Source organism: Etheostoma cragini, chromosome 24 (assembly GCF_013103735.1).
Source record: "Etheostoma cragini isolate CJK2018 chromosome 24, CSU_Ecrag_1.0, whole genome shotgun sequence".
Classification (NCBI taxonomy): Eukaryota; Metazoa; Chordata; class Actinopteri; order Perciformes; family Percidae; genus Etheostoma; species Etheostoma cragini.
The window spans coordinates 8,688,324-8,700,813 of record NC_048430.1 but is presented as its reverse complement, the minus strand read 5'-3'; the positions used below and the strand labels follow the sequence as shown (position 1 = coordinate 8,700,813).

At 42.7% G+C, this 12,490-nt stretch overlaps 1 protein-coding gene across 24 annotated transcripts in view; it reads right to left on the bottom strand.

Moving 5' to 3' along the window:
• The window catches only part of LOC117939369 (protein unc-80 homolog), a 52,307-nt gene that overhangs the window by 27,600 nt on the left and 12,217 nt on the right, over positions 1–12,490 (bottom strand). For 12 of the 24 annotated variants that reach the window (XM_034864651.1, XM_034864656.1, XM_034864653.1 and 9 more), the window contains exons 8-19: positions 12,067–12,340; positions 11,739–11,873; positions 11,078–11,381; positions 9,197–9,337; positions 8,243–8,511; positions 7,603–7,950; positions 7,352–7,483; positions 6,795–6,942; positions 4,920–4,970; positions 4,251–4,399; positions 1,612–1,775; positions 86–184 (exon numbers count right to left, since the gene is read on the bottom strand). In XM_034864651.1, the coding sequence (XP_034720542.1) occupies positions 86–184; positions 1,612–1,775; positions 4,251–4,399; positions 4,920–4,970; positions 6,795–6,942; positions 7,352–7,483; positions 7,603–7,950; positions 8,243–8,511; positions 9,197–9,337; positions 11,078–11,381; positions 11,739–11,873; positions 12,067–12,340 (2,214 nt within the window). The remainder of the gene's footprint in view (positions 1–85; positions 185–1,611; positions 1,776–4,250; positions 4,400–4,919; positions 4,971–6,794; positions 6,943–7,351; positions 7,484–7,602; positions 7,951–8,242; positions 8,512–9,196; positions 9,338–11,077; positions 11,382–11,738; positions 11,874–12,066; positions 12,341–12,490) is intronic. The other 12 variants (XM_034864669.1, XM_034864678.1, XM_034864676.1 and 9 more) reach the window with 5 other exon arrangements.

Genomic DNA, 12,490 nt, shown 5'->3' with positions numbered 1-12,490 from the left:
TTTTGATCCTATTTTGAGCGGAGAAATCGCAGCTGGGCTCAACATAGATGGTGCTATATGGAGATGCTTTGACATGGACACTCACTGTTCGGGTGTCTGGGGGGGTCTACTGGAGATGTAGCTGCGACACTCATCTGCAGCACTGGACACCTGACCCTTCTCCCCGGACACACCCGCCTCTGACCTGCGCACACACACACCCCACACAGACAGAGTGTGTAAACCCTATCCATAGAATTCTTCCATGAAAGAAGCTTTTTATTCAGCTTTAGATGTTTGGCCAACTGAGCTATTGTCTGTTCCATATTGACCCGCGAATGAAATAACTTATTATATAATGTAGGCCTAAATTGGGGGCGGTCTGGGTAGCTCAGCTGGTTGAGCGTGCGCCCCATCTATAAAGGTGCGGTCCTTGCCGCTGGGAAGAATTCTGACCTGCGGCCCTTTGCTGTATGTCATTCCCCTTTCACATCTTCAGCTGTCCTGTGTAATAAATGCCCTAAACATTTATCTTTAAACTATTATGTAAGCAGACGATTTGCAGTTACTGCAGTTCCCCCTACTGAATACTTTATTCATCCCTGCCTTGAGTATTTGTCATTATATACTAATGTAAGAATACTTTTTATTTATATTTTTGGGATATTTTGTGTAGCATTAACAATATTACATCATTTTTTTGCAGTAAAGGTAAGTGGATTTCCTTATGTATTATCAAAAAGAAAAGTTTTTTTTTTTAAATGTGTGCATAATTTCAATGTACAATCCATTTCATTGACTATCTCTCAAGACTATTATGCAAATCGTTGACGTACATGTGTTTAAGTTTAATTATATATTCTTCTATGCTATGTAATTATGGACCTCATTTTCAACCCATTTGATAATTGTTTCAAAAATAGTATTTTGGATTTCTAATGCTGGAGGTTTTAATTTTTTCTTAAAGGTTCATTCCATCTACACACTTTTATACAATATTTCTACACCTGACGTCCGTGTCGATCTTGGAAGAAACTCAAACACGCAAACTCCACACGTGAGGCTCCGGTCAGGGGCCAACATGCTGCCCGTGGCAAATCTTGTAAATCTTGCAATCAAGTTAGGTGCCATCTTAAATATTAACTGGTTTTACTGTAACGTCATGATTCAAAGGTGGTCCGAGGCAGGTCTGTTTTCAGTGCCTCATCTTTAAGCCTGTGCATTTAACTGCTCCCTAATTTACCACAGCCACAGATTAGTTAATGCTTTCGTGATGTCACTTTCATTTTTTTTGTTTGGTTAGAAAATGAGGCCAAAAGTACAGGAGCTGCCTGCACCGGCCGCATCATTTTGAAAATACGAACATCAAATCAGTCACTCAAGCAAGAGAAACAGAAGCAGACAGGACAGAAAAAAATAAATAAAAGAAAAAACAGCCAGCAGTGATGGGAAAAGAAATTAATAAAAAAAGGTGGAAGTAAAACCTTACGCAATGATGAGAAATATTTTAAAGTCTCAGCTCAAGGACACTTCAATGCTATTCGACAAATGATCATTGCATTGGTCTATTTAAGATTTAACGTGAAAATGTGATGTTGTTAGGACCATTTCTGGCCACTGATTGGCCAGTACCTCCGGGGTCCAGGCTGTTTGGTCTCTTCCTTCTCCTCGGGTTTCTTGGTGGTGGCGACCTTTTCGGCGCTGTCCAGGAGCGCGCTCAGTGCCACCCTGCGGAACACATTTCCATGGGCCTCCTTAATGAACTGCACCAGCTGGCGGATGTCACAGTACAGACCCTGGGAAAGACGAGGTTGGCACACAAGTGTGAGAGAGAGGGATGTGTGAGTGGAACGGTAAGGGAATGAGAACATGTGAGAAAAAAGAATACGATTATAGCTGCTTTGACGATCGGGGGCAAGTATTTTGAGGAAGAGGAGAAAAATTGCAATTACACAAGGGTTCTGTCAGCATAAGTGCCAAACAGAGACTTCTAAAGAGGTCTTCTAAAACTAAAATAAGTCTTATTATGTCTCTCCCATCCCCACAATAGGATGCCAGAGTGCACAGTGGCATATTAACCTGGAACACAAAGTAATGAGCTGATCATTTCAGACAGAGACACATCTAAAACATTCAGGGAATGTGTCAAGAGCAAAATGCTGGATTTGGTAAGATCACGTTGTAACACTTGGGGATGAAGTCAACAGGAGCTGATCTCAGTGAGCTATTGACTGGGAATAAACAAAACCAGCTTATTGACATTATATAGACAACGTGCAAGAGTGAATGAAAATTCAGGATTTTAAACTGTCAACAGAACATTCAGAGAATGTGTTTACGTAGTCTAGACAATATATAGATGTTATAAAACTTGAGTTTGCATAATCAGACTGGTTGTTAATTTGAATCAAATGTGTTAATGCTAAGAATCATATCAAACATTCAGGGCAGCTGTCCACAGAACAAGTACATACGCTACAATCATGTGGCACCACCAGAGGCTCGAACTCAGAACCTTTGATGCTGTAGGCAGGTGTTGATTTTAGAGAGCTATCACACGGGTGGAGACTTCACAACATTTAGTAGATAAAGAGGCAGGACTGCATGATAATGTCTTTCAAAAAATTAATTTATTACAAGTAAATTCAGAGAATTTTTGTACTTTGTTTAGGCAACATGATACCTGTAATTTATTTCACATAGATCAACTAGTGACAAACTGATTTTGAAAGATGCTCTATGATTTTGAAAGATGCTCTAATCTAGCGTTCAAATTCACTTTATGAGATGAAATCTGAATTTTTGCACACTAAATCTACCATGCCGTCAAAATGTTGTGATTTTTTGATAGAAGAAGTTTGCTGTCAACTGCTCTATTGGGACTACAGTTGGACATAAGTTGACAATAAATGTAAAGCTTTAGTTGGCTGCTGTAGCGCCACCATCAGGACTATTAGCATACAAATCGAACTGATTAAGTTTGGCATGGGACTGGACTTGTGTGCAGTTTGGTGAGTCCTCGTGCATGGGAACATGGATTTCTTAGGAATAATAATAATAATACTGGCAATAACAATAGGGTTGATGCAGCTTTGCTGCTCTGCACCCAAAAATTGACTGCTAGTAGTTAAAAGGAGGCTGGTACTACTGCACAATCAGCATCAAACATTGTGTTGCACGTCATAAATGGATGATACAGAGTATAGGAGCATGCTCGAGTTTGTCAAGACAACAGCTCCAGATTGTGAGTGGGTGGCCTCTGATCCTGTGCCATAAAAAAATCCTGACTTGAAAAGTGTGTCATCTCCCGCCAACGTACACCAGTCATGCCAGCCTTGAGGCTTTCTCAGCACCACGAGTGGTCATGGTACTGCAGTGCTCTTAGCGGAGAGATCCAAGTAGACTTAGAAACTAAAAAATACGAAGATAAGAGGGTAACAAAGCAAAAACATGATTAGAACTTTTGCACCCCCTATGGAGGACTGTAAGTATCAATGACTAATGCAACTAAGCGGTTAATTTAAAATCAAGACTCTCTATACTGCTGTTTTATTTGCTTGATAATATGTTTTATTGTGGCACTATCACTGCTCGGAAACTGCACATCTGGTCTCTAATTTTGTAGTTTATTCTCCTTTTCCTCCTACTTTAACTTGCCTCTGTGTTTGGAAGATCTTGTGTACAAAATATAAGGTCTTTGAAGAAACACTCAGCAGCCATCATGTGAAACACAAAAAGGCAAGTTATTATGTGACAGGTAGGACCTGCCAAGCAACTCATGGGATCTTTAAAGCACTCTGACGTGCACTGCATGTTAAAAACAAATAAATGGTGCAAGCACCAGTTGGAGGACAAATATACAGCATGTTGTCTGCTTGAGGTCTGTTATTATAGAACTATTGAGGTATTTTACAATGAATTAGTTCCTAATTTGTGAAAGAAATTCATTCTGGCAAAGGATAATAGTAACTTCAGCTATTCTCAGAGCTGAAGTTATTGTCTTTATTCTCACAGTAATATGAAGTAGCCCGCATTTCCAATTCATCAGGTACAATTAACAAAGGCGGCATGACTAATTGTTTGTCTTTAGGCTCAGTACAAAATGAGCCATTGATAGTTCAACTACAACATCCTCCGAAAGGAAATATGAGTGTCTAACTCTGATGCTTGGAGCACAGACTGAATCACCGGTGAGCCACGAAGACTGATAGGATGAAATGATATCAGAGAGAGAGAGAGAGATGGAAAGTATGATTTTGCACACCACTCACCAGGTTCTCGGGGCTGTGCAGCTCGTGTGTGGTTGAGGCACAGCGGGTGATGAGAGACTTGAACATGCATCCCACCACCACCGCCTCCATAGTCTGGGCCACGGACTTGTTGTCCCCCGTGGTGAAGTTGTTCCCAAAGCCTGCCTTGTCTGGAAGCAAAAGGGAGGCCACGGATCACACAGGGGGGTGGTTTTAGTCAGGTGGGGGGGGAGAATATTTTTGACAGATGACCAGCTTGAGTATAAATCAGTAAGCCCGAACAACAGGGAGGGAAGGAGGGTGGGAGGGAGGGTGGGGGGAAGGGGTGGGGTGGGGCAAAAGAAAAGGGTCAATAAGGCATGTGGTGGGAGAAGCAAACTGAAATGGATTCTGGGTGGGGTATAAGGAATACATGCACAAGTCACAAGTGACTAAGGCCTGCTATAAAACTTAGAGTATGAGGCTCATTCTCTTGGTCCAGTCATGTCTATGCAAAATATATAAGATCTATAAATACCAGATGTAATCATACAAGTCTAAATTTAGTTGCAGGTGAGTTTTGTCACTTTCGGAGAGAGTGAGGGGTGCAGGAATGGAAGCAGTGCCTAGGAAAGGGTCTGATCACGTGAGTATATTCATCTTATTGCTATTGTTAATGGCTGTTATTAATTATTGATCATGTGTATCTACCGATGTTTCTTTTTTTCGCCCTCCTGGACCTCTCACCTGCACTGCCGTACTCTGCAAGAGAAAAAAGGCGGGGCACAAGTTGATTGACATCAAGCCAGCATAGTCATGAACGCGGTGTCGGAGTGTTTGGCACCCCACCTCCTCCGCAAGGAGGTAACCTCGAGACTGACACACAAAAATGTTCACAAACAAAAACAACACACACACACACACACACACACCAAAAAACTAAACACTGTGCCCTGTTCACTTTGAGAATTAAAACAGTCATCGGTTCAGTAACTTGCCAATTGTACAGTTTGTATGCTGTGATTGGTCTGTTTGTATTTACCATGTACAAAATACTTCAAATGTCAGTGCAAAACTGAATTGGCATGTACAATGTGTCTCAATGCTCAGCAATAACGCCACAGATTGAGCAGAGATGTAATGGGCAAAGCTTTGGATTGGCAAGTGTACAGAATGGATGAGTGAGTAAGGAAGGAAGGATTCATTGAAGTGGATGAAGAAAGGAGGGAAGATGGAAGCAAGAGGAGGAAGACCAAAAGGGGGCACAGACAAGCAGTGGAAGGAGAAAGGGAAAAAAACAGATATATAAACAGTGATAGCGCTGAAATGCAAAGTTGAAGTGTGGGGTGAGACAGTGTCTGTACAATTCAGCTTTGTTCGCTTTTTATTACATACTACTCTGTAATGTAGCAGCCACATTAGACCTTTGAGTGTGATGTAGATTAAATGGTGATACTATACTGTAATTGTATAATATAAAACAAGAAAGTTTGTAAGAAAGAGTGTAATCCTCTGCAGAGTACTGCTGAGATGATTACTCAATTATTTGACAACTAACATGCTCACAATTATAAGGCTAACATGCTAATGTTATGCAGGTATAATCCAAGATGTTTTAGATCCCGATCATCCAAATGCAGAGTCATTTTCTGTATCTGGGTCACGTGGGTTTCGCAGCTACCACATCTCTTTAGGAGACGCTACAGGTCCTGAGTCCATTGATTCCAATTCCGGGAGAAGTGAACGTAAACATAGATTTTATGACCAATTATTTCGGCCCATAATCACCATGGTAAACATTGGACCCGTCTGTTTTGACACTAAAATGGCTTTTTTTTTTTTTTTTAGACTTACAAATCCACAGATTATTTTTTTGTTCGAGACCTATTTCTGTCTCAGGAACAAACTCTCGTGAGATCTTGAAACATCAGATGAGATCTAACGTTCGCCAACACCCTAACAAAACAAATTTTGGTAATGTAATTTTAAAAACAGAAAATACGAAAAATTGTGCAAATATAACTTTTAATCCATCCACATGACTTTCACTACACTAAATATATATGTAATGTGTGGATATTCACTATTTGGATGTACGCTAGTTTGTTTAATTAACATTGGCTTTTAGCACTAAACAGTGTAAACAAAGGACAATAATACTGCTGAGGGTGATGGGAATTTTGATAGCTTTGCAGGTATTTGGTTATGACCAAAGTGCCTATTAGCAAATTTTAGCATGCTAACACACTACATTAAGATGTTAAACGCCAACATTTTGCATGTTAAACATGTAAGCATTGTCAAGAGAGCATGTCAGCATGCATGACTTTTACATTAAGCCTCATAGAGCTGCTAGCGTGGCTGTAGATTCTTGTTTCATAATGATAAATCAATCATTTAAAATAAATAATCAATAGATAACTCTGTGATCAAATACACAGCATCCATCCTGACCTGAATTGTTTAAGCATTGAAAATCATGTCAGTCAAACCCAGTTGCACCCAAATTTGTTCATCTTGCATATACATATTTTTTGTGTGTCACCATCTGCATCTGGTCCCACTCACACACATCACCAGACTTACTGTCAGTTATGGGCTCCATGCAGAAGCCCAGCAGTGCGTGCAGGAAGTCCACAATGTTATTGAGAGAGTCTTTGTTGACGTACTCGCGCATTGTCTGTCGAAACTGCACCTTGTCAAGCTTATAAAGGCTGGTCAGGCAGTTCTGGGCCTGAAAGGAAAGAAATGGAACAGGATGTATTAGACAAATGAGAAAAAGTCAGTGAGAAATAGAGTGGCCTTCTTTGCAGAATGTGCTATTTCCATCATATTTTACTGATTCGTGAAAGATATCAGCCATTGAGACAGAATTGTATTCCTCAGAGTTAATACAAGTAAATATACTGTAATTGTAAAGACTATTGATCAGCATTGAAATACAACGGCAGCTGCTTCTCATTGAAATCAGAAACTCAGCTGCAGCATTCATTTTGGTTTTATGAATCTTATCACACCAATGGAGAAATATGGTTTACAATCAATGGAAAAGGAATATGTCAGGCATCAGAAGCTGTGGTGATTTGTGGAAACTGCACACATTCACAAAAGCGGGTCAGCTTATGCAAGAAAAAGAGTCTGACCTGCATCCTGAGGCGATCTCCAGAGAGTCCACGGTGTCCCTCGCCACAGCCGTAGGCACAACCCAGCGACTTGACTATCTTTATCAGCATGGTCAGAGCCAGGCGGGGAGTGCTGAAGCCAGAGCCCTCTTCCTGTTTTCATGGAGAAGGAGTGGAGGACACAAACATGAACCCACAGGACCCCTATGTAGATATTTTTAAATATCCAAAATGTATAACCACTATGACCCACTTCCAAAGTACTGACAAACCTTTTTATCATTATCCTTGTTATTCTTCACGTCATCTTTGCTCCCTTGCCCACTTCCTCCACCACTTCCCCCTCCTCCTCCACCTCCACCTCCGCCTCCGTCTCCTCCTCCACCTGCTCCTGCCCCCGGGACTGCCCCACTACCCTGGGCGCCTCCTCCGAGGCCCTGAGCGGCTGTGTCTTTGACTCGCGCCTCCTGGTTCTCCTTGTTGTCTGGCTTGGACAGCTTCTTGCCCATGCCGGGCACCACGCCCAACTGCAGCAGGAAGTCAATGATGTTGAGGCTAACGTCGCAGATCCTGGAACTGATGTCGTGGCTGAGGACGGCATAGAGAGCCCGTAAGACAGCCTGAAACACAAAAAGAAATTTTGTCCAACGAATTGTGAAAAACAAGACGGACAAAAAAAAAACAGAAAGCAAACTGGAAAGCCTTCATGAGCTAGAAACAAGTGGGATGACTTTTCCATTGTATTCATTTGCAAAATAATTTGACTTCTTCTACAATTTGTAGGATCACGTCTGAGAGACGAAAACAGTAAATGCAGTTTGGACTCCTACTGGTGTCCTTGCTGGTAAGTAAAGTAGCAGAAGGCCAATGACGTCTGTAATATGTATTTGCTCACAGGGATCATTTACTCACAGTGAGGTCCAGCATGCCGTTCTTCAGCACAAAGTTATTGGTCCCTTCAATGTTCTCCCCTTCCTCCAGAAAGGAGTAGTTGATGCAGGAGTCGGTGAAGCTGCGCGGCAGGTTGGCGCAAGCCAGAGGCTCCGCAGGGATCTCAGGGACAGTGACAGGGTTACAGAGCTTCTTCATGTGCTCGGTGAAGAAGTCGGCGTAGCCAACGTTAAATGACGCCACGGTGGTGTTGAACGCTGCCATGGTAATAGTGGAGATCTGAGATCGAACTGTGGGTGGCAAAGGGAGGCAGTGAAGTGCAGCTGGATAAACGCCATGATGTACTGTTATTACATGAGGCAACCATGACCGTGGGGGGCTAACATGTTGAATGCTCTATTGGGTTTAATTTCAGCATTTTCACAACATCTTTTTCTTAACCTGTACTCACATTCTCTTTTTTTACAGTATATCTACATATCTACATTGTGCTGACAAATTAACCATTCTAAGTGAACCTAATAGCATGCATTGGATACAGTGTGGAGCAGAGCCTTAAGCCAGCAGAGTTATTTTTATGTAAATTAGCATTGTCACAGGAATATTACTGTTATATAAGCCCGTCCTATTTCTGCTCTGCAGGTCTCAGTGGAGCCAGCAGCATCTGGCATTCATTGTAGCTGATTGATAATTGTGTTTGTGTGTCTTTTCATCTTACAGCACGTTGGCTTTGGTTTATCTTCTTGTATATTCATTTAAAAAATATATGTATATTCTGCAAGTCAAAATTTGTTATTTTCTGTTTTCTTTCGTTTACTTTACCTACCATTACCTGTTTGAGTGCTGTATGAGTTGGAAATATGGCATCAGCTTATTTGGGCCTTGTTCTCAGATTTTATTTGCTCTTTACTTGGTGACAACTCTAATCATGGTCTTAAAACCAATTCAACTAACCCCAGCTCTGCCTCTCCTTACCCTCTCGGACGGTGTTATCGCTGTGGCTGTTGGAGTGGTCGGGTATGTCTCTGAGCAGAGAGTGGTGGGAATGAGAGTGTTTGGCGCTCAGGCTGTCGGCATCTGCAGCCGTGTCTGTGCTGCCCCTCCGTGTGAATTTGCCTGGAAAGTGATGAAGATACAGATAGACTGATAAGACTGATAAGGTTAAATAAAACACACACACACACATACAGATCCAAACACACATAAAAATGCCAGCCAACTGTTGTTGAAGTCCCCCATTTATGTTCTGCACGTATTTTTTTGAAAATCTCATCCCGGGAAAAGGGCTTCTTTGAAACAGGAGCTAAACTAAGTGATCAAGGATAACATCTGGTGTTCACTACCCAGCCCACTGGACCCACTACAGTTTGCCTATTGTCCCAATTGATTAACAGAAGACGCAATATCACACATTCTCCAGACCACCCTATCTCACATTGAAATAAAAATGTGAGATTGCTGTTTTTTATCTGCAGTTCAGAGTAACACCATAGTTTCCTCCAGGCTCACCACGAAGCACAAGGACCTGGGATTAAACTCCTCACTGTGCACGTAAATCCTTGACAGGCAGACCCCAGGTAGTGGGGGGTAGTAGTTAGTCATCCTTAACACCAGAGCACCCCAGGGCTGTACTCTCTGTACACTTTTGCTGTCCAACACCATCACCGATTTTCCGACGACACAGCTATGGTAACCCTGATCACAGACACATTGTGTTGTATGGATGTTTGTGACAAATAATTATAAAGTTTCTTCTTTTTCAAAAAGACAACAAAGTACCAGAAGGAAGTATCTACTTCTGAATATCATTACGAGTAAACAGCTGATAGTGGACTTTGGGAATAAGCAGGGATAATATAACAGGTCCTTGGAGGCAAAGGTGTACAACTTCAGGTACCTTGGTGTCCACATCATCGGGGATCTGACCTGGGCACCACATACTGACTCAGTGGTGAGAAAGGCCAGGCAGAGATTGTTTCAGCATCAGATGCTTGAAGAAATTGCAGGTATCCCCTCAAACACTGGGGAATTGTTACTCCTGCATCATGAAGACAAGGAACATTACTGCCTGGTAAGGAAACAGCTCTGCACAAGACCGTAAGGCCCTGTAGAGAGTGGCTCATTCAGCTGAACAACAATAGGCAGTGCCCCACTCTGCCCAAAGGACATTGTCACCAGGCGCAGCAAGAAAAAGGCAAAGACAATCACTAAATATCCAAACCACCGAGGTAATAGCCTTTTCTCAACGTTGAGGTCGAAAAAAAGGTACCAGATAAATCAGGTCTGTACCAACAGGCTCAGGAGAAGCTTTTACCTGCAAGCTAGTGATGGCCAAATGAAGCTTTGTGACCAGTCTCTTTATTTTTTGAGCCCACTAGATGGCGCTCTCTATTCAACAGTTGGCTGAGAATATAATGCATTGCAATGCCTGAGGCATTTCTTTTAAAACCAAGAGTGCTGTTGCTAATCTAGTGGGCTCAAAATAGTAAGACACTGGTTCCCAAAGCTTCATTTGGCCATCACTTCTTCAGGCCACTCGCTTCCTACACAAGGTCCTTACCTAAGAGTATACCCGAATCATACACATATATTTTACCAAAAAACTGATTGCTTGATTGCTTGATTGATTGATTGATTGATTGAATGATTGACTTGACATAAAAGATTATGGTGAAAGAAGCCAGTGGGTTCATGGAAACAAGGCTTTAAAAAGTCACCAACTCTCGACAGTGTCTTTGTGCCTTGAGCAAATTTTAATCACACTTCCTAGCGAGACCTTACAAGAAATACCAACGTTAATGAAGTGACCTAATTCACTAGCTGCCAGCCAGATCTAGACAAAATCCTATGACTCACCAAGTGGGAGCTTAGGGGAGAGAAGGCAATATTGCAAACTGGGGACATGCAATCTATTATGATTATGAACAGTCTCACTCTGCCTACCCATGATGGTGGCCTGCCAGCCCCCTCGTTCCAGAGCCCGCCGATCATCACCCAGGCCAGAGAAGCTTCCAAAGGAAAAGGTGCTGCGGGTGGGGGAAACGTCCAGGTGGTCCTCATGGAGCAGGAAAGGAATCCCCATACGACGCTGACGCTTCTTCCCTGTGTAATGGAAGGGGATGGAGCCCTTTCTCTCACGGTCCTCACGCCGGTTCTTAAACTGAAACAGAACAGGGCTTCCGAGTAACAACTGCTATACTGTTAGTCCTGCTTGCTTTTGCAATGTAAATGTCTGTTATTCTTATTGACCACTGCATGAAGTAAACATACTCTTAACACACTGTGTCAGTCAAAAGTCAATGGCAGCAAAAGAAGTCCCAAAATGAAATCAGAACATTTAAACAGTTTTTTACTTGATCTATATATGACCTATAGCTAAAACTGGCTTCCTTGACCTGATCTAGCTTTCTTATCATATCAGGAGTTTAGAAAGAATCCTGCACACACTTCAAATTAGCTACATATTCAATTAGCATGTTAGCATGAACAAGGGACCATCTGGATGTTTGGCTCTGACCTTCTTGAAAATGTTCATGCCCAGGTCCGAGGAGAGGTCCGGGACTGCCTGTCGACGGAGGTTGGTCAGAGAGACCTTTGTAAATGTCTCCGTGCTAAGAGATTTCTCCTCCTCATTGCATTTCAGACTCATATCCTGCAAAAACACCGCAGAGGATACAGATGATGTACAGTCAGTCAGTGTAGCATGGATATCTGAAGGACTACATGAATGCATCTTTGAAATTTGTCATTTACACCGCACAGAAAATAATAAATATATTACAACTATGTTTACATGAATATACAGACCTCTGCCAGGAAATCCACCCTTGTCCTCCTGATATTACCTGAGTCTTGTGGGTGTTGACCAGTGAAGGCGTGGCAGCCACCATCGAGCTGCTGCGTGGGCGTGGCAGAGGCGTGACCAAGGGTTCCGGGGTTCGTTCAGGTCTTTCCTCCAGGATCTGCCTCAGGCGCTGCAGGTAGTACATCAGGGCCCAGTGCACACCCTCCTCCGTCCAGTGTGGCTGCAGCAGGCAGCGCAGCACCGCCACATCAAAGTAAGTGGCATAACGTGCACGTTGGGCCAGGGAGGTTGGCAGGCCGGCAGGGGCGGATGTCCTTAAAGAAGAGGGAAGAGACAAGGATGTTTTTACTGGTTTGACCCATATATTGAATATATATACAGTCTATGGCAGTGATCATCAACTGGCGGCCCGCGGGCCGAATGCGGCCCGCCAAGCCGTTCGATCCGGCCCTGCAACTGGATTC